This window comes from Eretmochelys imbricata, chromosome 6, assembly GCF_965152235.1.
Source record: "Eretmochelys imbricata isolate rEreImb1 chromosome 6, rEreImb1.hap1, whole genome shotgun sequence".
Classification (NCBI taxonomy): Eukaryota; Metazoa; Chordata; order Testudines; family Cheloniidae; genus Eretmochelys; species Eretmochelys imbricata.
The window spans coordinates 69,328,459-69,353,137 of NC_135577.1; the positions used below are offsets into that span (position 1 = coordinate 69,328,459).

Here is a 24,679-nt window from a genome sequence, read left to right on the forward strand (position 1 = left end):
CAGATCCTTTTATCTGAGCTCGTTAGGCTCTAATTGGCTGCTTCTAAGCAGCCTCTCTACGCAGGCCTGGAGACCCCGCCTTTGCTGTTCCTTTCCTGGGGCAGGGTGTGGTAGGACCACAGGGCCTCCACGAGGAGGCCCATGAAGGACCTGGTACGCCTCGTCACAGTGAGGAGGACAGAAAAGCTACACAAACTATGCTTAGAGCAGGAGCCCCTCAGTTTCTTTCTGTGTGTTTATACTGTGCCCAGGACTACAGGACCCTAATCCTGACTGGGAACTGCTGCAATATAAATATGTAATCAAAATAATAAGTGAAATTCACTGTTCCCATTCCACATGGGTTGTATATAGCCCCTAAGAACAGACAAATTCTCTATTAAGCTGGAACCCATGACATACTCTCCCATACCAAAGCAACACTGTTTAGGTAAAGCAGAAGTGATAATTTTACTCTTTCCAAATAAAGATTCTTCAAACTACAGTAAAATATAAGAAAACAAAGAAAAAAGGACAAAGGAGAAAATTCAAAACGAAAGCAGACTGCATAAAGATTGCATACATAAAGTAGTGCCTTTCATTGGTGGGTAATTATCCCCTTTCCACAGATGAAGAAACTGAAGTACAAATGCGTTAAGCAATCTTGTCCAAAGTTACATGGCAAGTCATTTGCAATCAGGAACAGAACTCAAGTTCTTTTAACTCTAAATCCTCTTCTCTACCCACCACACAGTCTAATTCTATAAACATTTGCCAAATGATATGCTTCTATTTAGGCATAAGCTGATGAACATTGGTAAAAGAAGCATGCCTTATAGCTGAAGTATGGGAGGAACAAGCAAGAGATCTGTGTCACAACCTTAGACAAATCATTTCACTTCTCTATGCCTCAGTTTTTTCTCTTATCTATAAACTGAGACATAACACACAAGGATATTGCAACTCAATGTTTGTAAAGACTTTTCTGATCGTTGGAGGAAAGGTACTACATGGAAGTACAAAATACTATTAATATAAGAGTTTCTAACAAATTTTTAAAACATTCTTTATATTTGCACTTTAAGGGCCATAGTCTAACTATTCTCGTGCAGGTTTCAGAGTAGCAGCCGTTTTAGTCTGTATTTGCAAAAAGAAAAGGAGTACTTGTGGCACCTTAGAGACTAACAAATCTATTTGAGCATAAGCTTTCATGAGATTTTCAATGAAGTGAGCTGTAGCTCACGAAAGCTTATGCTCAAATAGATTTGTTAGTCTCTAAGGTGCCACAGGTACTCCTATTCTTGTGCAGTAATTCAGGGAAGTGATAGTTGGGGGCACAGGGAACCTCCCACACTTTGCAAACCAAACATCAGAAACCTGCACCTTATGCTCTCTGAGCACAAGACAATGTGGGGAAGACAAGCATCACACAGCATCAGAGACACTAGAAATCCCAGCGAGGGAAGCAAGGGGCTCACATCACTTTCTTACCAACCATTCACTAGCCCAGTTCATCCTCTTTAAAAGGTGCAACAGTTGCATCGACTGCACATGCTCCCCCAGCACTCTGTAGAAGGAAAGCCTCTGGGAACTGTTGCAGGGCCCTTCTAACACAGATATAGCCTATGAAAACCATCTTCCAGCACCAAGTGTAAGTATTGGGAGACAAACTGAAAAAGAACAGCTCTCTCTACATTTTAGTTTACAGTTGATTTTTTTTAAAATCAGCTTAATGGGCAAAAAGTATTATAGTTAATTTGATGGAGGGAAATAACTTTAAAAATATTTACAGAAGATTGGACTACAAAACAAAGTAACCTGAGTAGTAAGTGTGTGCTTGAGATCAGCGCTTTCAGTATCAACACACCATGTCAAATAAAACCATACAACATGGATATATTAGTTACAGTAAGAACTGTTTACATTAAACTCTGTGATTCAAGTCTAATTGCCATCTGTCAGACTAGGGGTGGGCAAACTACAGCCTGCAGGCCACATCTGGCTCATCAGACCTTCTAATCCGGTCCTCAGCACCTGCTCATTGGGGGTTTGCCCTGCTCCTTGCAGCTCCCAGGAAGCAGCTGGCATGATCCCCGCCCCCGGCTCCTAAGTAGTATGCAGAGGCATGGCCAATGGGAGCTGTGGGGGTGGCACCTGCCGACAGGGCAGCGCTTCTGTGTAGGAGCCAGAGGGGGGACATGCTTCCAGGAGCTGCTTGAGGTAAACGCCACCCTGAGCCTGCACCTCTGAGCCCCCACCCAGGTACCCCAATCCTCTACCCCAGCCCTGATCCCCCTCCTGCCCTCTGAACCCCTCGATCCCAGCCCAGAGCCCCCTCTTATACCCCAAACCCCTCATCCCCGGCCCCACCCGAGAGCCCACACCCCCAGGCAAAGCCCTCACCATTCCCCGTGCCCCAACAACCTGTCCAATCCCTGATCCCCCTCCCACCCTCCAGAGCTCCCTCCTGCACCCCAAACTCCTCATCCTCAGCCTGACCCGAGCCCGTACACCCAGCCAGAACCTTCACACACACCCCGTACCCCAAGAGCCTGCCCCATCCCTGATCCCCCTCCTGCCCTCCAAACCCCTTTGTCCCAGCCCAGAGCACCCTCTTGCACCCCAAACCCATCACCCCCAGCCCAACCCCAGAGCCCACACCCCCAGCCGGAGCCCTCACCCCCCTCCCTCACACCCCAACCTCCTGCCCCAGCCTGGAGCAACCCCCTGCACCCTGAACTCATTTCTGGCCCCACCCCATAGCCCACACCCCCCAAACAAAGCCCTCACCCCCTCTCATACCCCTACCCCCAATTTTGTGAGCATTCATGGCCCGCCATATAATTTCCATACCCTGATGTGGCCTTCAGGCCAAAGAGTTTGCCCACCCCTGTGTCAGACCAAACACCTGAATTTATTGATTCTGATAAGATCATAAGGTAAACATTTGCTTAACAAATCAGTAGGTAGAGTTCTGATAAGAAGATACGGGGGCAAACCAAGACACACACGGTCAAATTCTGCAGTAGTGTAAATGATAGCGTAAGTTAGCTAGAAAATAGCATAGTACTGTAACTTGCACTAGTCTGACATCCAGCACATGTGGAAAAGGGTTTATTTTACACACTGAGGACACAGAAAAGGGTGGGAGCAAGGCTAGAATAAGACACAGAGACTATAGGCTCATGTCTAAGCCTCCAGCTCCTACAGTTATGTAATTACATCAGACCCTCAGTTTTCATTTAAAAAAAAAAAGTATCTAGCCTCATGGTAATGGAAAAAAGCTTGAAAATGTGAACTGAGCATAATCAATGCAGTGATGTCTCCCTGTGCCTGTAGAGAGCATGATATCATAGTTTTGAGGGGTGAGCTACCCCTTCCATCCACATGGGGTGTGAACTCCAAAATCCACTGCTTTAGCAGTCCCACCAAAACCACCTCAGCAGAAGACTCTGCCGCAGGAGAGACATGCAGCAGGCCTTACTCAGCCAACTACCCCAGCAGCTGGGATAAATACAAAGAGCTTGTCTAAACAAATGCTTAGTTTGCAGAAGCTGGGGCATAAATCTACCCCGTACCAGCTTGCTGCACACGAAGCGTCCATGTGGATCCTCCTGCCGCGCATTAAAAGTTCCATAGTGCACTTTGCTTTAAAATGGGAGTAGATTAAAGAGCATGAGGGCATGTTTAGTGTGCAGCAGCAGTGTCCACCCAGACGTGAAAAATTTCACACCCTGTGCAACGTAAGCAAGCTGACCTAGAGACCACTGTAGACACCGCTAGGCTGATGGAGGAATTCTTCTGTTGACCTAGCAACTACCTCATTGATTTACTAATCCCTTCCGTCACTGTAGTCAGTGTCTATGCTATAGCCTGCAGCTGTGCCACTGTAGTGTTTCTAGTACAGACATACCATTAGTGGATGGCCAGCTAGTACAGGGTAGGTTTACACCCCAGCTTGCCACAAATGCATGGGTCATCACCCTTGTGATGCCCTTGTGGCCACACTCTTAGGCACCAACTACAGTGGAGCTAGCATGTCTGTCTACCTGTACTGGGACTTGCACCTCCCAGCTGCTGTGTAGACAGACCTCAGGGGTGAAAGAGGGGATCCCTGATGCCACACTTGCTGCTTGGGAGGGAAGCAAGGGACCTGCTGCTACCCCTATGCAGCAGAAAGGAGCCCCCAGGCTGATGCCCATTCTTCTCTGGGGAGCTATGTCTTCACTGAATAGTTTACCTGAGTCTGGGCACCCATGTAAGCCAAGCCCACCTGGAAGCATCCACATTGCAGAGCTACCTGTTCTTGACTCATACCTGTACAGGTGCATCCACATGGTGCTGCACTAGATGCTGGGATTTCTGAGGTGTGTCCCAGGATTCTTAGCACCTCACTAACTTGAGCTAATAGGAATGGTTTTGGAGGGTATAGTGGGAGTACTTGTCTGTTCTTCCCAAATACCTGGGTGGAAGAGTTCTTAGCCCACCGACACATTTAACTGAGGCACTTCTGGCTCTGCACGCTCCTTCCTTCTGTAGGTTCCAAAGAGTGCCAAGACAACAACCCAGCACAGGTTCTGGAACTATTCCTGCTTTTGTTTGCACTGTTATTGCACCAGGATGCAGAGACAGCATATGGGACACTATGGAGGGAATTTCAGCTGTAGTTTGTGACACTCAGAAGGCAGCAGTGGGTCTTGGTAAGGAGGAGATCATGCAGGCTGGATGCTGACATGGCAGTGGGGAAGACAGGGGGATGCATGCTACAATTATTGCAGATTCCTTACATTCAAACTGGTGCTTCTGGTGCAGGACAACTAGCACAGCATGGTGGGACTCATCATACAGACCTGGGATGACCAGCAGTGGCTTCAGAACTTCCTGATGTGGAAGGGTTGGGGCTAGCTCCTCATACAGCATTCGTGGCCTTCCTCATGTGGACACACAAATGAGGGAGGCCATACCAGTCCAGAAGCTATTTGCTATTGCCATCTGGAAACTGGCGACACCAGATTGCTACAGGTCTGTAGCTACTCAGTTTGATGGTAGCAAGTTAACTGTCAGTACTGCAGTAGTAGTAGAGGTTTGTGAGGCAATGACTGCTTTGGTCTACCCCCAGGTGTTGAACATACCTACTATTGCCTGAAATAATAGTAGGATGACAGAGAATAGGGTTACCAAATTGCACTGGGACCACTGATGGCAGCCACTTGCCCATTGTTTGCCCACCATGAGGAGCACATGAATATGTCAATGGCAAAGGATACCACTCAAGCATTATGCAGGCCTTGGATGACCATAAAGGCAAAGTTTACGATCACCAGCGTTGGATGCACCAGCAGGGTGCATGATATCGCGGTGCTGAGACCACCTGGCATTTACTTATTTGGAGAGAATAAGGTCCCTTTCTGTTCAAACGACATGCTTATCAAAAGGATGCTTGTGCCCACTGTTATTTTAGGAAACCCAACTACTGCCCTGGTTCATGAAGCCCTAGTCTGGTATCAGAGAACCTGGCAGAAGGTTTAACCGCGCACTGAGCACTTGTAGGATGGTGACAGTGTGCACATTTGGCTGACGGCAAGACGGCATGGCCAACAAACCTGTTTGGATGCCAGTGTGCCCAGTGCCATTTGTATTATTGTGGTGTGCTGCACCCTGCACAACATCTGTGAGGCTAAAGGCAAGACCTTTCATCAGGATTCAATTCAAGACATTCCTGGTTTGCAGACTCAGTACAAGCAACCAGAAAGCATGCCTATCATCTCTGGAGTTGGGTCAAAATGAGCAGGAGAAATAAATATTATGGTATGAATTTCAGATTTAATTAATTAAAAAAATTAAGGGCATGTTTGGGGGGCTAAGATAATCAGACCAGGGACCTGTTACCAGTATTGGTTTTAACACTACATCAGACCTGGGAAGCTTTGGAGGATGTTAATTGTTTGGAGATCTCTGATGAAAAAGTTGTTCCCTCCAGTGACATAAGAACATAAGAATGGCCATACTGGGTCAGACCAAAGGTCCATGCAGCCCAGTATCCTGTCTACCGACAGTGGCCAACACCAGGTGCCCCAGAGGAAGTGAACCTAACAGGTAATGATCTAGTGATCTCTCTCCTGCCATCCATCTCCACCCTCTGACAAACCTGGTAGCTAATCAGCCTATCAATAGATGGAGAGAGCTGGTAAGCTACAGGAAACTCACCAACTGTCTTGAATATCTCATGTATGAAAAATTCTCAAGCATTTTGTATAGACGCTGATTTCAGATGCATCTTCCAAAATCATGTTTTTTGCTTTACTCATACCAGAAGGCATCCAGAACCCTGCCGTAATCCTCTGGCCAGCTAGCAGCATGCTAGGATGGCATCTTCTCTCACTGTGCAGCTGAGCTGCACCGAGCAGTGCAAAAGGGTCCGGCCATGTGAAATGACGAGTTAAACACCAACCAGGTTTATATAAAGCAGTAGGAGGGTAGCTGTGACACAGGCCCATTGGTGCCAGCTGGCAAAGGGGTCACTGTTCCTCACAAGTAACTCCTGTCTTAGACCTGACAAAAACTCACTATGCCTTATTAGTCACTACCACTTTAATGATATTTATCAATGAAAGGTAGCACATGATGTCTCTACTGAAAGCTTATAATTTATAAACACTCATAATTATTGCGAGATGCATGTAAGGGTAATATTTAAGGAATAACAATTACATTGAAAGCTTTGCCTTATGGTCTTGGAATAAAAGTTAATTACCAAGGAATCAATGATGGTCCATTCAAGCAGGAAGGCCTTGTCATCCCTACCTCGTTAACCAGAGATGTAATACAAGGTTCAATTGTATTATCCTGGCCCCATCCCAGAACAAGCAATAGGAAAATATACAGACAAATTAGAGTATTGGGCCAAAAGAAATCTGATGAGGTTCAACAAGGACAAGTGCAGAGTCCTGCACTTAGGACGGAAGAATCCCATGCACCGCTACAGACTAGGGACCGAATGGCTAGGCAACAGTTCTGCAGAAAAGGACCTAGGGGTTACAGTGGAAAGAAGCTGGATATGAGTCAACAGTGTGCCTTTGTTGCCAAGAAGGCTAATGGCATTTTGGGCTGTATAAGTAGGGGCATTGCCAGCAGATCAAGGGACGTGATTGCTCCCCTCTACTGACATCGGTGAGGCCTCACCTGGAGTACTGTGTTCAGTTTTGGGCCCCACACTATAAGAAGGATGCGGAAAAATTGGAAAGAGTCCAGCGGAGGGCAACAAAAATGATTAGGGGACTGGAACACATGACTTACAAGGAGAGGCTGAGGGAACTGGGATTGTTTAGTCTGCAGAAGAGAAGAATGTTGGGGGATTTGATAGCTGCTTTCAACTACCTGAAAGGGGGTTCCAAAGAGGATGGCTCTAGACTGTTCTCAGTGGTAGCAGACGACAGAACGAGGAGTAATGGTCTCAAGTTGCAGTGGGGGAGGTTTAGGTTGGATATTAGGAAAAACTTTTTCACTAGGAGGGTGGTGAAGCACTGGGATGCGTCACCTAGGGAGGTGGTGGAATCTCCTTCCTTTGAGGTTTTTAAGATCAGGCTTGACAAAGCCCTGGCTGGAATGATTTAGTTGGGGAATTGGTCCTGCTTTGAGCAGGGGGTTGGACTAGATGACCTCCTGAGGTCCCTTCCAACCCTGATATTCTATGATTCTATTAAACCATCAAAGAAAACAGCAACTAATCAAAACAACTTTTAAAAAAAAAAAAGGTAAAAAGTAACATTGTAACAGACGGGGGATTGCCCTGTCCCCAAATAAATACAAAAGACTGATTCACTATATCACAGGGTGGAGAAAGACACTCCGCATCTATTCACTGGGGCAACACCTTCTAGAGTGAGGGTGTTTCATGAAAGATTGGATCCTAGTTACTGGGAAAGAAGCCAGCTCTATAACAGACTGAACTCTGACAGGTGAACCTACTTTATTAGACAGGAAAGGTAACTACCAATAAGTGTAGATCCCAGTTAACATTTTATAATTTTGTTTTGTATTGTAATAATTTTCATTACTCTCTCGTTTCTAGTGAAATCTTTATTCTTTCTTAAATAAGCCTTTTGTTTTATTGAAAATGCTCACAAGTGCAGTGGATTACACAGGAGTAGTGATTTAAGATAAAACTAGCAAACTGGAGTACGCTGCTCCTTTGGGAGCAGAGGATCTGGGATGTGTGTGAGTAGCCAGCGTCAGGGACTAGATATCACAGGGGAACAATTTAAGAGGACTGGGGTGCACTTTTTGTTAACTTGAAAGGCAAAGACAGGGCTGGCATAGTCTGGAGGAGAGTGCATGAGTGGATAACAGGCTGGTGGTGTTAGGGAGCTGACACCCAGCTACCACAGGCAAGACTTCCTGTCACTGGAAATAGGGGGTAACAAGGTGATTCACAGCCCTGGGTACAAGAGCCATCACAGTAGTTTCCAGTGCATAGGAGGTGAATGGGAAACAAGTAAGTAGAAGGACTTGAAAACACAGGCCCAGACAACTGTGGCGTGGCTTTGGAGGACTATGGAAATCTGAGCTCTGCAATCCAGGCTTCAGCTGCAGCCACAATACAAAGTAGGCAGGTGAGGGTAGGGCTCACATTACAGTGAAATCCAGGCTCTAAACTATACTCCAAGCTGGGCATGCTAAAAAGTTGAGTTAAACCTGCAGTGAAGGCAGTCTCAGAGTTTCTTCAAACTATCACTACTACTATCACTCAAAGTCTGAGGGTAGGGCTTGAGGGTTGAGAGGTGATTCTGAGGCAGTCATGGGAGGCCTATGTTATGCTATGCCTAACATAGGTGTGGACTTTTACTTTTCCCGGGGGGCGCTCCACCCCAAGGCCCCTTCCCCATTTCACCCCTTCCCCAAGGCCCTGTCCTCGCTCCATCTCTTCCCACCCCCAATTCGCTTCCTCCCCAAGGCCCTGTCCTCGCTCGGCCCCTCCCCCAAGGCCCACCCCACTCTGCTCCATCCCTGAGGGATCCCTGCCCACCTGCTGCTTGCTGGTCTTCACCTTCCTCCAAGCCTCTCCACAAGCCGCACTCGTGATCAGCTGATCTGGGGCACCACCGAACAGCTGTAGCTGGTGGGTGCTGAGCACCCACTATTTTTTTTCCCCGTAGGTGCTCCAACTCCAGAGCACCCATGGAGTCGGCACCTATGATGGCCCCAAATTGTCCTCATCTAGTCCTACCTATAGCAGAAAAGCAGCTAACAGGAAAATAAATAAGGTACAAGGGCTTGCTTTAAACATCAATCATTGGCTGCTTTTCCTGCTACATATACATAAAGGGAGTTTTGCCAGTGACTTCAGTGGGACCAGAATTTCACCATGTGTGTTAACTACACTCATTTTGTATGTGCATTGAACACTAAATCAGCACAATTTACACTTTACCCTTTACACCAATTTTCTATTCAATTTGCACCCCAATATATCAAACACTACTGCAGAATTCAGCCAGAGTCTTCAACGGGAGATATACCCTCTTACACCCAGGTGTGGATTTTGCATGTAGTAGTTTTCTGAGAGGATGTGATTTTAAATGCTGACAGTGAGCTAATTTACCATCCAAACAAGCACTCAAGTTATCCAGCATGCTGTATGTAAACATGGAATAAAAACAAACTACAGGAAACTAACACAATACCCCTCCCACACAGTTCTTTTTTCTTTACAAAAATTACCTTGAGGCAACGAATGGTGCATCTTTTAGGGCTTGTGTACACTGGCACTTTACAGCACTGCAACTTTCTCACTCAGGGGCGTGGGGGAAAAAAAACAAAAACAGACAAAAAACCACCCCTGAGCGCTGCAAGTTTCAGCGCTGTAACGTGCCAGTATACACAGTGCACCAACGCTGGTAGCTGCACCCCCAGAGCTTGTAGCTGCGCCCCTCATGGAGGTGGTTTTCTTCCCAGCGCTATGCCGCCACTACACGAGCCATGCTAAAGCTCAACTCAAACTTTTGAAAACAGGATTTGAGGCACTTTTGAAAATTTTACCCAAAAATCGATATGGGTACCTTTTCTCAGAATGATACACCTTCCTCTAAACAAATGTGTTCTGAAGCTGAGTCTGAGGGAGTCTTGTCTCAAGGCATGAAAACTCTGAACTAGTCGATTTAGGTCCCAGAGGAGTTCACACCATTATTCCTGCATACAAACTTTTGTAGGACTGGGGTCTTTGTGAACAAAATGCAAAACACGTTTTATATGGCTACTGTCAATTAAATAAAATTTGTTGTGGTAACCGTATTGGTCCCAGGATATTAAAAGAGACAAGGTGGATGAGGCAATCTTTTATTGAACCAACTTCTACTGGTGAAAGGTGAAACCTTTAAGTACACTCAGATATCACAGAATAAGCTCAGAGGAGGAAGTCAGTAATACATACTTTAACATATTTAAAACCGCCTTTACTGAACAAGAATACTCCACCAGAAAAGTACATTGTATCGTGGACATGGAAGGGCCACCCAAAATCCCCTGAGAGAACCTGCTTCGATATGGGAATAAAAAGCCCTCCGACTGCACACCCCTCATTGTCATCTACCATCCCACATTGGAACCAATATGGGGTATCATCAAAACAACTACAACCCATACTCAGTGGGGACCACACCTTGAGATATCTTTCCCAAACCCCCACTTCTAGCTTTCCAACAACCCCCCAGCCTCGCCAAGCTCATCATCAGACACGAGCTCCTCTAAGACCAGGACTCACCAACTCAAAGTGGTACCAGAACCTGCCATAACAGATGCAAAACCTGTAAACATATCTTCACTGCAACGATGATCAGCACCCCCCAAAACATACCTTTCAAGATCTATTGATTCTACACATGCCAATCACAACATGTTGTGTGCCTCATCCAGTGCACTGAATGCCCCAATAACAAATATGTGGGTGAAACCAGACAAGAACTACACTCTCGAATGAACTCACAGAAAAATGATAAAGAACAAAAGCATCACATCACCCATGGATGAACGCTTTTCACAAAACGATCACTCCATATCTGACCTCTCAGTTCATCATCATCAAAGGAAACCTGCACAGCACCTTCAAAAGACAAGACTGGGAGCTTAGATTCATAACTTTGCTAGACACGAAAAAAAACCTGAATAGAGACACTGGATTTATGGCTTATTACAACTATCTATAAAAAGAAAAGGAGTACTTGTGGCACCTTAGAGACTAACAAATGTATTTGAGCATAAGCATTCATGAGCAACAGCTCACTTCATCGGATGCATGCAGTGGAAAATACAGTGGGGAGATTTTATAATACATAGAGAACATGAAACAATGGGTGTTACCATATACACTGTAATGAGGGTGATCAGGTAAGGTGAGCTATTACCAGCAGGAGAGGAAAAAAAAAAAACAAAAAAACCTTTTGTAGTGATAATCTAGGTGGGCCACTTCCAGCAGTTGACAAGAACGTCTGAGGAACAGTAGAGGGGAAAACAAACATGGGGAAATAGTTTTACTTTGTGTAATGACTCATCCACTCCCAGTCTTTATTCAAGCCTAATTTAATGGTCTCCAGTATGCAAATTAATTCCAATTCAGCAGTCTCTCATTGGAGTCTGGTTTTGAAGGTTTTTTTGTTGAAGAATTGCCACTTTTAGGTCTGTAATTGAGTGATCAGAGAGATTGAAGTGTTCTCCGACTGGTTTTTGAATGTTACAATTCTTGACGTCTAATTGGTGTTCATTTATTCTTTTACATAGAGACTGTCCAGTTTGGCCAATGTACATGGCAGAAGGTCATTGCTGGCACATGATGGCATATATCACACTGGTAGATGTGCAGGTGAACGAGTCCCTGATAGCGTGGCTGATGTGATTAGGCCCTATGATGGCATCCCCTGAATACATATGTGGGCACAGTTGGCAACGGGCTTTGTTGCAAGGATAGGTTCCTGGGTTAGTGTTTTTGTTGTGTGGTTGCTGGGGAGTATTTGCTTCAGGTTGGGGGGGCTGTCTGTAAGCAAGGACTGGCCTGTCTCCCAAGATCTGTGAGAGTGATGGGTCGTCCTTCAGGATAGGTTGTAGATCCTTGATGATGCTACACCATCTGCTCAAGAAACTATCAGAAAAAGCACAAGAACAAATCCACACAGACAAACCCCTAGAACTCCGACCAGGGGTTTTCTATCTGCTACCCAAGATCCATAAACCTGGAAATCCTGGACGCCCCATCATCTCAGGCATTGGCACCCTGACAGCAGGATTGTCTGGCTATGTTGACTCCCTCCTCAGGCCCTATGCTACCAGCATTCCCAGTATCTTCAAGGACACCACTGACTTCCTGAGGAAACTACAATCCATCGGTGATCTTCCTGAAAACACCATCCTGGCCACTGTGGATGTAGAAGCCCTCTATACTAACATTCCACACAAAGATGGACTACAAGCTGTCAGGAACAGTATCCCTAATAATGTCACAGCAAACCTGGTGGCTGAACTTTGCGACTTCGTCCTCACCCATAACTATTTCACATTTGGGGATAATGTACACCTTCAAATCAGCGGCACTGCTATGGGTACCCACGTGGCCCGACAGTACACCAACATTTTTATGGCGGATTTAGAACGCTTCCTCAGCTCTCGTCCCCTAATGCCCCTACTCTACTTGCGCTACATTGATGACATCATCATCTGGACCCATGGAAACAATGGGTGTTACCATATACCTGCTGGAAATGGCCCACCTTGATTATCACTACAAAAGGTTGTGGTTTTTTTCCCTCTCCTGCTGGTAATAGCTCTCCTTACCTGATCACTCGTTACAGTGTGTATGGTATTGTTTCATGTTCTCTGTGTATATAAAATCTCCCCACTGTATTTTCCACTGCATGCATCCAATGAAGTAAGCTGTAGCTCATGAAAACTTATGCTCAAATAAATTTGTTAGTCTCTAAGGTGCCACAAATACTCCTTTTCTTTTTGCAGACAGACTAACACAGCTGCTACTCTGAAAACAATCTATAACTTACTCACTGTCCCCCATCCCCACTTCCGCCCTCCTTTCACTTTCCCCTCTACAACTGGTGAAGTGCTAAAAGGACACTTCACCTTGAAAGGTCCCTTGAAATATGTGCTAACTACTTATGCTAAACAATCTGTTCCACCTTGTATATAGCTGTGCCATTCTAAATATCCTTCCCAGACCTGAGCTCTGTGTGGCTCGAAAGTATGTGATTTTCACCAACAGAAGTTGCTCCAATAAAATATATCACCTCACTCACTTTTTCTCAATTAAACAAACTACATATATGTCTGAAAAAATTACCACCTACTATTGTTATAAATAACACCAAAGATTAACTACATTAATGCAACATTTGAGATTTCTCATGCATAAAAGTCAGGGAATGGTTTTGTTACTTAGCCTGCTAGAAGTTATCATTACTATGGACAACAACAGAAATACTGTTTCAATGCAAAGGTCCAAGTTTTGATGGTTCTTTTGCATGTAGTACTCATTAGTGGCAGGCCCCAAAGTAGCAATAACTAGTGCTTACAAAACTATTCCAGAGGCCAACCACAACATCCTTTCTATTTACATATCACAGCGCATAATTAAAAAGAATGAATGGGAAGGAACATAGCATTATGTTTAGTACACTCATTCATGAAGTCATTTATTAAATGGTTTAAAAAAAGCAGCACACAACAAAAAAGCCATACTACTAATTAAACAAACATTCACTCTGTAATCTATTTTTACATATTACTTTTTAAAAAGACATGATAATGAAGACATCATGGATCACACTGATCATGGTAATTTACACTACATTAAGCTATCTGCTACACTTTAATATGCTGGAAAAATTGCGGTCTCCCTACTGAACTATTCACTAAGGCCAAATTCTTTTCTCAGCACACTGCTTGAGTTGCCAGGCTACACACTGGGGGCTTGTCTACACTGGCAATTTACAGCGCTGCAACTTTCTGGCTCAGGGGTGTGAAAAAACACCCCACTGAGCACAGCAAGTCTCAGTGCTGTAAAGCACCATGTAGACAGTGCACCAGCACTGGGAGCCGCACTGTGCAGTGCCATGACCACACAAGCCATGTTAAAGCGCTGCCGCAGCAGGGCTTTAGCATTGCCAGTGCAGACTAGCCCTTAGTTTCCAGGGATCATTAGAAGGAAGAATGATTCTCCACCACCCCCAGCTATAGAACAGTAGGAAAGTCGCTCTATAGTGTTGGGGTTGCTCACAACCAATCATCTGCCTAGTCATGAATTCAACAGCCCTCTCCTATCCTGCATGCTGGATTGTCGGGGGATTCCTATAGAACTGTACTATGCAGCATATAGATTGTGAGGAAAAGTATAGACGCAGGCTGAAGCTGTGTCAGCAACCACTTGCGTGTGGTGGTACCATGGCTCAGCCTTGCCACATAGCATTGCCCAGAATCAGTCGGTGACTCCAGATTAAAGACTTTACACATAAGGTAGGGCTAGCTCAAGGTCTCAGAGGGATTGGAATAGAGGGTCTCACAAATTTGAAGGAGTGCAGAGTAGCAAAATGTGACAGGCTTTTGATGGGATGACTTCCAAACAGGTTCATCTGACAGAGGCTCCTTCAAGCAGTCTGCCTGTGGGGTTCATAGAGACGGGGAGAGGGACTTTCTTCTAAAGCGAAGAGCAGTGGACCTGAAAATAAGGACCTTAGTGCTCCTTTTCCAGTCTCACAGAAACAACTTCAGCAGCAAACACACCTTTATTTTCTTTTTATCTGAAGGGGCTAGAGTTAAAAATATATATATTGCCGTAATGAGTAGTTTTATACTATAACTAAATTCTCCCACTTTTAATAGAGTCAGATAAATGAATGTTTGTTCCAAATTCAGTGTTTCCTTTATTAACACAATCCCTAATTTTTTTAGTGGGGGAGGAAGCCCCTTCAAGTCCCCAGTTTTCTATGCCCATGAGTTTAAGTGTGGATCATGTGGATTTTCTGTAGCAGCCAACCAGCATGAGCCCTACATTTTGCTGGGCCCTATACAAAGTAATATACAGTGGTCTTATCATTGATGTGTGCTAACAAGGGTCCCACAAAAATACTGGGTTTCTCACAGTGTGGCCCAGACACTTTCAGGCAGAGTAATGAGTTGCCATAACAATTGAAGGGGTGGAAGCGCCAGAGGTACTATAGACACAGCTTTATTTAAGTTAGCATGGTATAAAAAATGAGCAATATGTTTTGCCTTCTAAAAAATAATAATCAAAAACACTAACTAGCACCCCCCACTTCCCCCAATAAAGAATCTAGGGCAAAAATTAGACAGTAAGTTAATAAACCTATACTGAAACAGAAGTACTTAGTTAAAAGAGTTAAGACTGAAAGTGTGTTTCAATGGTATCCAGCTAATAATAAATAAAATAATATTTCACTTTCTTTATAAAAGTTATATACCTCTTAAAAAAATAATAATAAAAAATCCCAACCTCAGAATGTCTGGAAATAAACTGAGATTTCACCAGTTCCCTCTGCCATATAACACTTCAACATTAGCTATCACCACTCCAATTAGCTATCACCATGCCTACCCAACTTGTCTGCCTCCTAATTTTGTTCTAAAAAGGGAAATACAGTGTTAGAGGTGTACTCAGGTATAACTGTTACAAACATTTTTTTATGTAGCTTATTACAAGGATAATATTTTGAAAACAAAAACCTAATTCCAGGGCACATTAAGTTACGTCAGCATTCTTTAAGTTTTCCCCTAGGATAATGTTTTGGTGCAGAAGAATACATTCATTAACAGAATTAGAATGATTAATCCATTTGCTGTTCTAAAATGTGTTGATTATAAACTGGTTTAGGTTTATGCAAGGGCATGTAGAAATTTTAAAGTTAAATTTTTTTAACTATATTCATATTTAATTATTATTAGTATTGTGGTCGTGTTTAGGAGCCCCAAGGATCCCACTGAGCTAAGCACTGTACAAACATGACAAAAAGATGGTCCCTGGCCCAAAAAAGCTACTATTTAGCAACTAACATTTTTTTAAAATAGTAACGTTAATATTATACTATATTTAAAATCAATGTTTTGAATACCAAGCAGGATCTTATGATCTCCCAGTACCTTATTTTTTTAACTTCGCATATTTTGTGAATTTTAAGGTGCACAATTTCTGAACCAACTTCAATCTCCAATGGTTTTAAGGTGCAGCCTCATGTAGTGTGCATTGCAGTAGTCTAATCTGCTTGCAAACTCCTAACCAGACACAGATGGTAAAGAGCTGACTGGGTCACTGCTGTAATATGATTGTCAAACAGCAGCTGTGGGTCTAAAATCACCGTAAATTGCAAACACTATTAACTAATAGCAGATGTACTCATACGGTCAAAGGAGACAATACTACCTCTGCCATCTCCTCCAGTTGCTTTTCCCAACTCACCATCACTATATCACTCTTATCTGAGTTGAGCTTCAGCTACCTCACTCTCATCTATACCCCAATCTCAACTAAACAGTGGCTGACATGCTGAACTGCATCATCCAAATCAGACATGATATAAATATATAGTTGGTTATACTCAACATGCTGACAACACTGCACCCCATGCCTCCTTACTAACCCTCCCACCGGCCCCATGTACAAGTTTATCAGGAGGGTGACAGAATGGCATCCTGCGGCACCGCACACTTGAGAGCTCTTTAGGAAGCTTTAGGATGCATTCAGTCCGATGAAGGGAGCAGTAGCTCACGAAAGCTTATGCTCAAATAAATTTGTTAGTCTCTAAGGTGCCACAAGTACTCCTTTTCTTTTTGCCAAATAGTTACCTAACTATTTGCTAGACAGCAATCGAATGTTAGGATCAGGATTCCTGGATTCTGTTCCACCGAAGCCCAAGGGTTTCAGTTCTGGGTGATGGGGCTCAGGTTAAAGGCCCCTTGCCCGGGGCTGAAGTCCCTGGGCTTGGGCTTTGGCCCACCCCACCCAGGGTGGAGGGAGCTCGGGTGGGCGGAGCTCGGGTGGGCTCAGGCTTCAGTCCCCCCTCCTGGGGTCGTGTAGTAATTTTTTGTATCAGAACAGGGTCGCAGTGCAATAAAGTTTAAGAACCCCCTGGTCTAGTGATTACAGATGGGGTAAATCAAGTACATAAATTTGGCATATTCAATCTGAAAGCAGTGTGGCTGAGATCTGGATTGGTCATACCAGAGTCCTGGGTTTCATTCTCATTTCTGCCACAAATGACTTCAGGCACTCTCTTATCTATTTGTAAAATGGAAGGGGGCAGGGGATGAAACTTGCCTTTCTCTGATGGTCTGGAGCATGAAGCCTTACTCAATAGTACAGGTTTTGAAATACATAGAAATATAAACAGTGGAAGGGGTGACTTGAGAATACATGGCTTCATGGCACCCTCCCCTCAGCCAAAGAGTATCTGGATAGTGAATCTCTGACTACCCCTGCCACCTGGGAACATCTCTTGGCTTCGTGATCCTGTGTAGGGCTAAATTTTATAATTGTACTATAAGAATTGATGTAAACCTTGATTTCATTCTGCCAGCCACCCTTTTTGAATAACAGAAAGGAATAACTGAGACTGGGATCCTGTTTCCCATATGCATTACAATTAGGACCTGTTATAAAGTTTAGTTAGTAAAAGACAGGATTTTGTTTTGTGTCTATGATAAATAAATTAGAGAAATGTTGAGGGCCTGAAGCCCCAGTGTGAATTGTTTTAGTTATAAGATTTAGCAAGGCTTAATTTACAATCTATTCTGTATACGTTTGAAGGTTTCTGTGAGAGACTGTTTGTGTGAATGAGGAATGCATGCATCAGGAAAAGATAAGGTATAAAAGCCATCACAAATGTCCAGATGGTCAAGCCTAATAACATCAGTCACACTATCAGAGGCTCGTTCACCTGCACATCCACCAATGTGATTTATGCCATCATGTGCCAGCAATGCCCCTCTGCCATGTACATTGGTCAAACTGGACAGTCTCTACGTAAAAGAATAAATGGACACAAATCAGATGTCAAGAATTATAACATTCATAAACCAGTCGGAGAACACTTCAATCTCTCTGGTCACGCAATCACAGACATGAAGGTCGCTATCTTAAAACAAAAAAACTTCAAATCCAGACTCCAGCGAGAAACTGCTGAATTGGAATTCATTTGCAAATTGGATACTATTAATTTAGGCTTAAATAGAGACTGGGAGTGGCTAAGTCATTATGCAAGGTAGCCTATTTCCTCTTGTTTTTTCCTACCCCCCCCCCCAGATGTTCTGGTTTAACTTGGATTTAAACTTGGAGAGTGGTCAGTTTGGATGAGCTATTACCAGCAGGAGAGTGAGTTTGTGTGTGTATGGGGGTGGGTTTTTGGAGGGGGGGTGAGGGAGTGAGAGAACCTGGATTTGTGCAGGAAATGGCCTAACTTGATTATCATGCACATTGTGTAAAGAGTTGTCACTTTGGATGGGCTATCACCAGCAGGAGAGTGAATTTGTGTGTGGGGGGTGGAGGGTGAGAAAACCTGGATTTGTGCTGGAAATGGCCTAACCTGATGATTACTTTAGATAAGCTATTACCAGCAGGACAGTGGGGTGGGAGGAGGTATTGTTTCATATTCTCTGTGTATATATAAAGTCTGCTGCAGTTTCCACGGTATGCATCTGATGAAGTGAGCTGTAGCTCACGAAAGCTCATGCTCAAATAAATTGGTTAGTCTCTAAGGTGCCACAAGTACTCCTTTTCTTTTTAAGAAAAAGTAAGAGACTTGGAAACAGCAGGAGACAATCAGAAAATATCCATTGTATCCATGCTAAACATGTTAGCAGCACTGATGACCTCAGAGGTGAGGGTAGGCACCCCTGAAGGCGAGACAATAAATAAATAACAGCAGAAAACCCCAAGATTAACACCACTTAAGGACTAATGATTACAGGATGACATTGCAAAATGCATGAACTCAAATGTGAATTTACAACTATAAAGATGGGGTGTTTTGCCATGGAACTCTGGGTTCAGTCCTGCAAAGACTTGGAGCATGAGATCGCGCCCAACAGAACCCTGCTCCTCCTCACTCGTGCTCAGCCTAACTGGCCATTAGATTGACTTGAGCTACAACAGACTGGTAACTATAAAGACCATCTGCAGGGGGGGGGGGGTGTGTGGGGGTGTGTGTGTGTGTCATATGCTAACTGTTGTATTTACAATAAACGTGGCATTTTGCCTTATCCCTCTTATAAGATCCTATTGATACTATTTTATTAGGGTAACATTAATTGGTGGAGACTGTACAACAAGAAGTCTGAGTCTTCTAAAGTTTGAAATGTACCACAAAATCCGAGACACTTGAGAAGTCTACTTCCAGTCCACATCCCTCCTGATGTCCTTATCACCACATTTTCCCCCTAATCACCTACCCTCTTCATGTACACCCCTCTGGCTCTGCCTCTGGCTCAACCAACTGCTGCAGCAGCTCAGCCTGAAATCAGCAGCAGGCCAGATTAACTTTGTAAACTTTTTAAAATAATTGTACATGTTGCTCTGCATACATATTAAAAAAAAAAAAAAAAAGCTGTACAGGTATGGCCCACGCTGTAACCACAGGTAACAGGAAAGGGCAAAAGGAAACCCAAGTCACCTAACCCCCAACGGGAAAAACAGAACAAAAACAAAAAATACTGTGTCCTGCCACTGTATGACAAACATCTCTGATCAGATTATTTCTCTGCCATGGCATAATGTATGGAGAACTAGACTGGGAATTGCTGCAGTTTGAAACACCGCCATCGCCACCAAGCAAATGCAGACAAATGATGATTTGCTTCATACAGAAGAGAAGGGAGCAGGATGAGGGAGATCTCTCATCATTGTGGTTTCATATATTTACTTATTACTAACTTTCATTCTTTTAGTCACCTTGACCCTCAGTTTTTAGGGAAGATCAATAATTATTTTTACTAAGCTGGTTTTGGAAGTTCAGAGTCCTCCCCTAGATGACCGTCTCATTTTCCTTCTTGATTCCTCTATATCACCATAATGGATGAGCCAGCTCCTAGCAGCAGAGGCTGCTTAAAGAAAAATGAGGGATTCACCTACTGCGGCTGCTTCAGAGACCTGAATTTCAGAGACTTGGAAAAGGAATCTACTCATTTCATATTAGGTCTCTCCAGATCTCACAAAATAATTCCTCCACATAGTTTATGATCTCACTGAAGTTTTCCAAAAGTGCCAGTAAAATGTTTTCTAAGTATAATGCAGCTTCTTTGCTTTCACTATATTATACTTAAAAGCGTTAAAACTTTGAACACTGATATTTTAGAATTAGATGTTTGTGTGTGAATATGCTGTCATATACCGTACAAGCCAAACCTCATGAGGGCAATAATAAATTATTTCTCATACATTTGTTTGATTTGTGCATGCTACATAATCTCCTGCATACAGGGTAGGACATCAGACACAAGGCTTCCACAGGATCTGCATTTATTCATTAAGGCCCTGTCTACACTGGCAAGTTTCTGCACAGTAAAGCAGCTTTCTGCACTGTAATTCCCGAGGTGTACACGCTGCCAAGCCACTTAGTGCGCAATTTCTGTGCAGTTGCAGCGCTCAAAAAAAAACAACCCCACCCCAACAAGAGGCATAGAGCTTACTGTGCCGGGGCTAAAGCGTCATGGTGCCAGCATAGATACTGTGGTCGATTACAGCACTGCAATTGGCCTCCTGGAGGTGTTCCACAATGCCTGTTCTTGCCTCTCTGGTCATCGGTTTGAACTCTACTGCTCTGCCCTCAGGTAACCAACTGTCATCCCCACCCCGTAAATTCCTTTGGAATTTTGAAAGTCCCCTTCCTGTTTGCTTGGTGATGCGTGCAGTGGCCTCTGTGCATCTTTCGAAGTGGCCATGCCTGCTCCACGCACCAGGTGATCCCCCGTTTGGAGCAGTCTGGACTAGCCAGCTTCCGCAGTGCAATTGCCACACACTTCTCCAACAGCAGGGCAGCTCTCATTCTCGTGTCCTTGCACCACAGGGCTGGGGCGAGCTCATCACACAGTTCCGTGAATGTGGCTTTCCTCCATCCAAAAGTTCTGCAGCCACTGCTCATCATCCCAGACGTGCATCCCGATGTGATCCTACCACTTACTGCTTGTTTCCCAAGCCCAAAAGTGGCGTTCCACTGTGGTCAGCACCTCCGTGAATGCCACAGCAATTTCGTGTCATAGTTACTATGTGTGGCGAGATCAATGTCGCACTCCTCTTGCCTTTGTAGTTTAAGGAATAACACCACTGCCACTCGTGATGTGTTGGTCAGAGCGAACGGCATACTGGTCAACAGTTCGGGATCCATTCCTGCAGCCCAAAGAGGCAGAGCGTGCAGTACACAATCCACTAAAAGATGGTGCCAAATGCGGACGGAACCACAGAGATTGCTGGGATGCAAAGCAACGCATCACGGGGCATTAGGACAGGGGACCCATGACCCCCTCCATCTTCCCACAACTCTTAGCGGCGGAAGAGGAAGAAATGCTCTGTGGGATAGCTCCCCAGAGTGTACCGCTCCGAATACTGTTGAAAGTGCTGCAAATGTGAACACGCTATTGTGCAGGCAGCTGACAGTGTGAACAGATCTCCCAATGGAAGACATTACAATTATTTGATGAGAGAAATGATGGATGAACTAGTAAAAACCACAACTCAACTTGCATTAAGGAATACCTAAAAAAAAAAAAATATATCCTTGTACACTCTGATAGAATTCTTTTTCCTAAATGAATGTAGGGTTTGGGAAAGATGCCAGATTAGGAGCACAACTGAATTAAATCCTCCACCCAGTAAGTCAGAAACAGCACAGACAAGGGAAGTGTGAGATTATTCAGGTTGCTACACCCTGGTAAGAGGGGAAGATCACAGCCCCTGCCCATCCATTCCAATGGCGCTAATTGTCACGGATATCCACAAGTGAGCTGGGATGACACCACCAAATCATAACAGAGGTTTGGCAGTCTTTTTGGAATGTTCATTATGCAAGATACAAATGTGTGATATATCACACAATGAAGTACAATGACAGATATGGTCAGATGCAGAGTGAAAACAGTTTCCAAACAATCTGGTCGAGAATTAAACTAAAGTCTTACGGACTGGAGCCTTTCAGTCATTACTTAGCCCTTACTTTTCATTTTTGGAAAGTGTCTGAACACCAAAGAAATAGCAAATACAAAGAATCACAGTCAGTAACATTAAAACAATACTATATTCTTCAAAGTCATAATTGGCCTTCTCCTGCTATTGCAGTTTTCCCCACAGTATAATAGCATGAATTAATGTCAGGATTATAATGTTATTTGGACATATATTTTAATTTGATTTTAAACAGGAAGGATTTCACATGACAGTTGCTTTTGAGATAAGGACAAAAATGCATCCAAAAAAACTTGTAGGCTTCTTCCCTCCCCCCTTGCACAGACTTACAACGTAAACAAAAACTGCAAAGCTTATTTTATTCAAATCTTATTTTTACCTACCTTTTCCCTCCCTCAAACATCCGTGATGTAGAGAAAGGACTTTCTTTTGCATTAGCTGAAGCTGAGAGCAAGTTTTTAAATTAAGTTATAAAGTCAAACAACATTTGTCAAGGCCATGGCAACACTTCCATGAATTTAAGCGTGAAAGATGTGCTACTATATTGTTGGTAAAATGAATGGATTAGTTCTCAGGATGGGAAACTCTTCCAGAAACATCTTGTCTACAACATAAAAGGGTTATTTATTACAGGTCAGTGAAGCCAAGAGACAACATGACAGACTCAAGTTAAAAAAAAAGGCATCATCAAAACAAAGACTCAGAGCGGGAGCTCATGGCACTTTTCCGCTATGCTATATTGCTTTTCTCCCTCTTCCCCTAAAACAGATTAAGTTACTAGCCACCCATATTCACACAGCTTCAGTACTTTCTTGCTCTCTTTCCCCTCCTCGCAAAACGTCCACAGTACACATGGTTTTGATTATACAGTGTATTATACACAAAGGTCAAGTTAGAAATCTGTTCTAACTACAGCATCTTCACATTTGTGGGAAATGAACTTGCAATCACAGTATTGAGTGAGGTTATAAGATTTCTTTTGGAAGCAAACAAGCCCTAGGGAATGAGTAACATTCTGAACATCCGGCTTCTGCCTACCAGGGGGGAAAAACAACAACAACAAAGTGGGGCGGGGGGAAGGAATGGAAGAGGGAGGCTTCTTACAGAGACTGACAATTGCCCCATTTCTGTTGGGAACAAGTAAAATAAACAGCACCACTTTTTGTTTGTTTGTTTAAGACGATCTTCCAGGGACCTGGTGATCTGAACAGGACTATTTCAGTCATCTTCCTTGTCGCCTTACACGAAAAGAAATTCGGTTTTGAAAAGTTTCTTCAGATACAAACAAATGAATCGTAATGGAATACTGCCCCTTCAGCCACTACCATACTGAATATAAAATACCAGCGATTTATCTGTTAACATCCTCAAAGTTGCTAAAACTAGAAAAGCTAACGAACTGCCATGTCACAGGATAATTAGCAAACAGTGCAACGGAAAAGAAATACAGTACAGAACATATAAATAAGATGGGCGGGACACGCATTTCATGAGTTGGACTGGCTAGCAGAGCTTTACAGACAGGGAAGAAGACAGCGGGGGGGGGGGGGGGGGAGAAATGGTCTCCACCTTCCAACTGATCATCCCCCTTCCTACCAGCCTCAATTACTATTATTTGGACATTCAGGTGCACAGTATATCTCTTAGACACTCTCATGCTTCCCCGTGAACCCTCATTCAATTCCTTCCTGACTTGTTGGATCTACATGATTGCTTCCCTCCGCTAGCTATACCGTACTGTATATAGATACGTACGGACACCATATACATCCACTCTTCGTAAGCACTTAAGCAGCACACACATACACACACAGGCATAGCGTACACACCTACACCGCTGAAGGGCCTCCCACAAATCTCTCCCCTTTGGACCGGGGCCCCAGTCGGCCTCCGGTGCCAGGAGTACGGCCGAGGGTTACCCCGTTAGAGAACACAGAAGACACGCGGGCCACCCACGCAATGCCCCCGTAGGGCACACCTAGGGCGTGGGACAGGCACAATCCCGCGCCTCACGCGTGCAGCCCAGCCTAGCACCCCCTTGGGGCGCCCGCGCGGCACACGGACCCAGCCTCTCCACCCCGGGCGCTGCCCCGGCCTCGCCCCACAGCGCCCCCCGTACCGTTTGCTCAGAGGCCGAACCCGGAGGGCCACCTTGACGTTCGCCATGTCCCGCCGCAGCCCGCGGCCAGCCGGCCACGCCGCACCCTAGCTGCTCCCCGGCTCTCGGGGCTCCCCGCTGGCCCCAGAGCCACAGGATTGGCAGGCGCGGTCCCGCCGCCCAGCGCAGCCCCTGGGGCTCGGGCGGGGCGGGGGGGAACCTCGCGCGTCCAGCCCCGGAGCTGGAGATGGGGCGGGGCGAGCTCGGCCTCCCCTGTGCTGAGGGGGACGAGGCTGGTGCGTTGCGGGTCCGCTGCTCAGAGCGACGGTAAAACAAGGGCTGCTGGGCTGGTCCGCTCCGCCCCGCCACTGGCTAGCGCAGCCGCGCCCGTTGTTCTTGCCGAGGTCGGAGCGGGGATTCCCCGG

At 44.7% G+C, this 24,679-nt stretch overlaps 1 protein-coding gene across 1 annotated transcript in view; it reads right to left on the reverse strand.

The window, feature by feature from the left end:
- The window catches only part of STARD9 (StAR related lipid transfer domain containing 9), a 190,177-nt gene extending 165,833 nt beyond the window's left edge, over window positions 1-24,344 (reverse strand). The window contains exon 1 of the mRNA XM_077818810.1: window positions 24,276-24,344. Within this exon, the coding sequence (XP_077674936.1) occupies window positions 24,276-24,322 (47 nt within the window). The 5' untranslated portion in view covers window positions 24,323-24,344. The remainder of the gene's footprint in view (window positions 1-24,275) is intronic.
- Window positions 24,345-24,679: the final 335 nt, after the last annotated feature.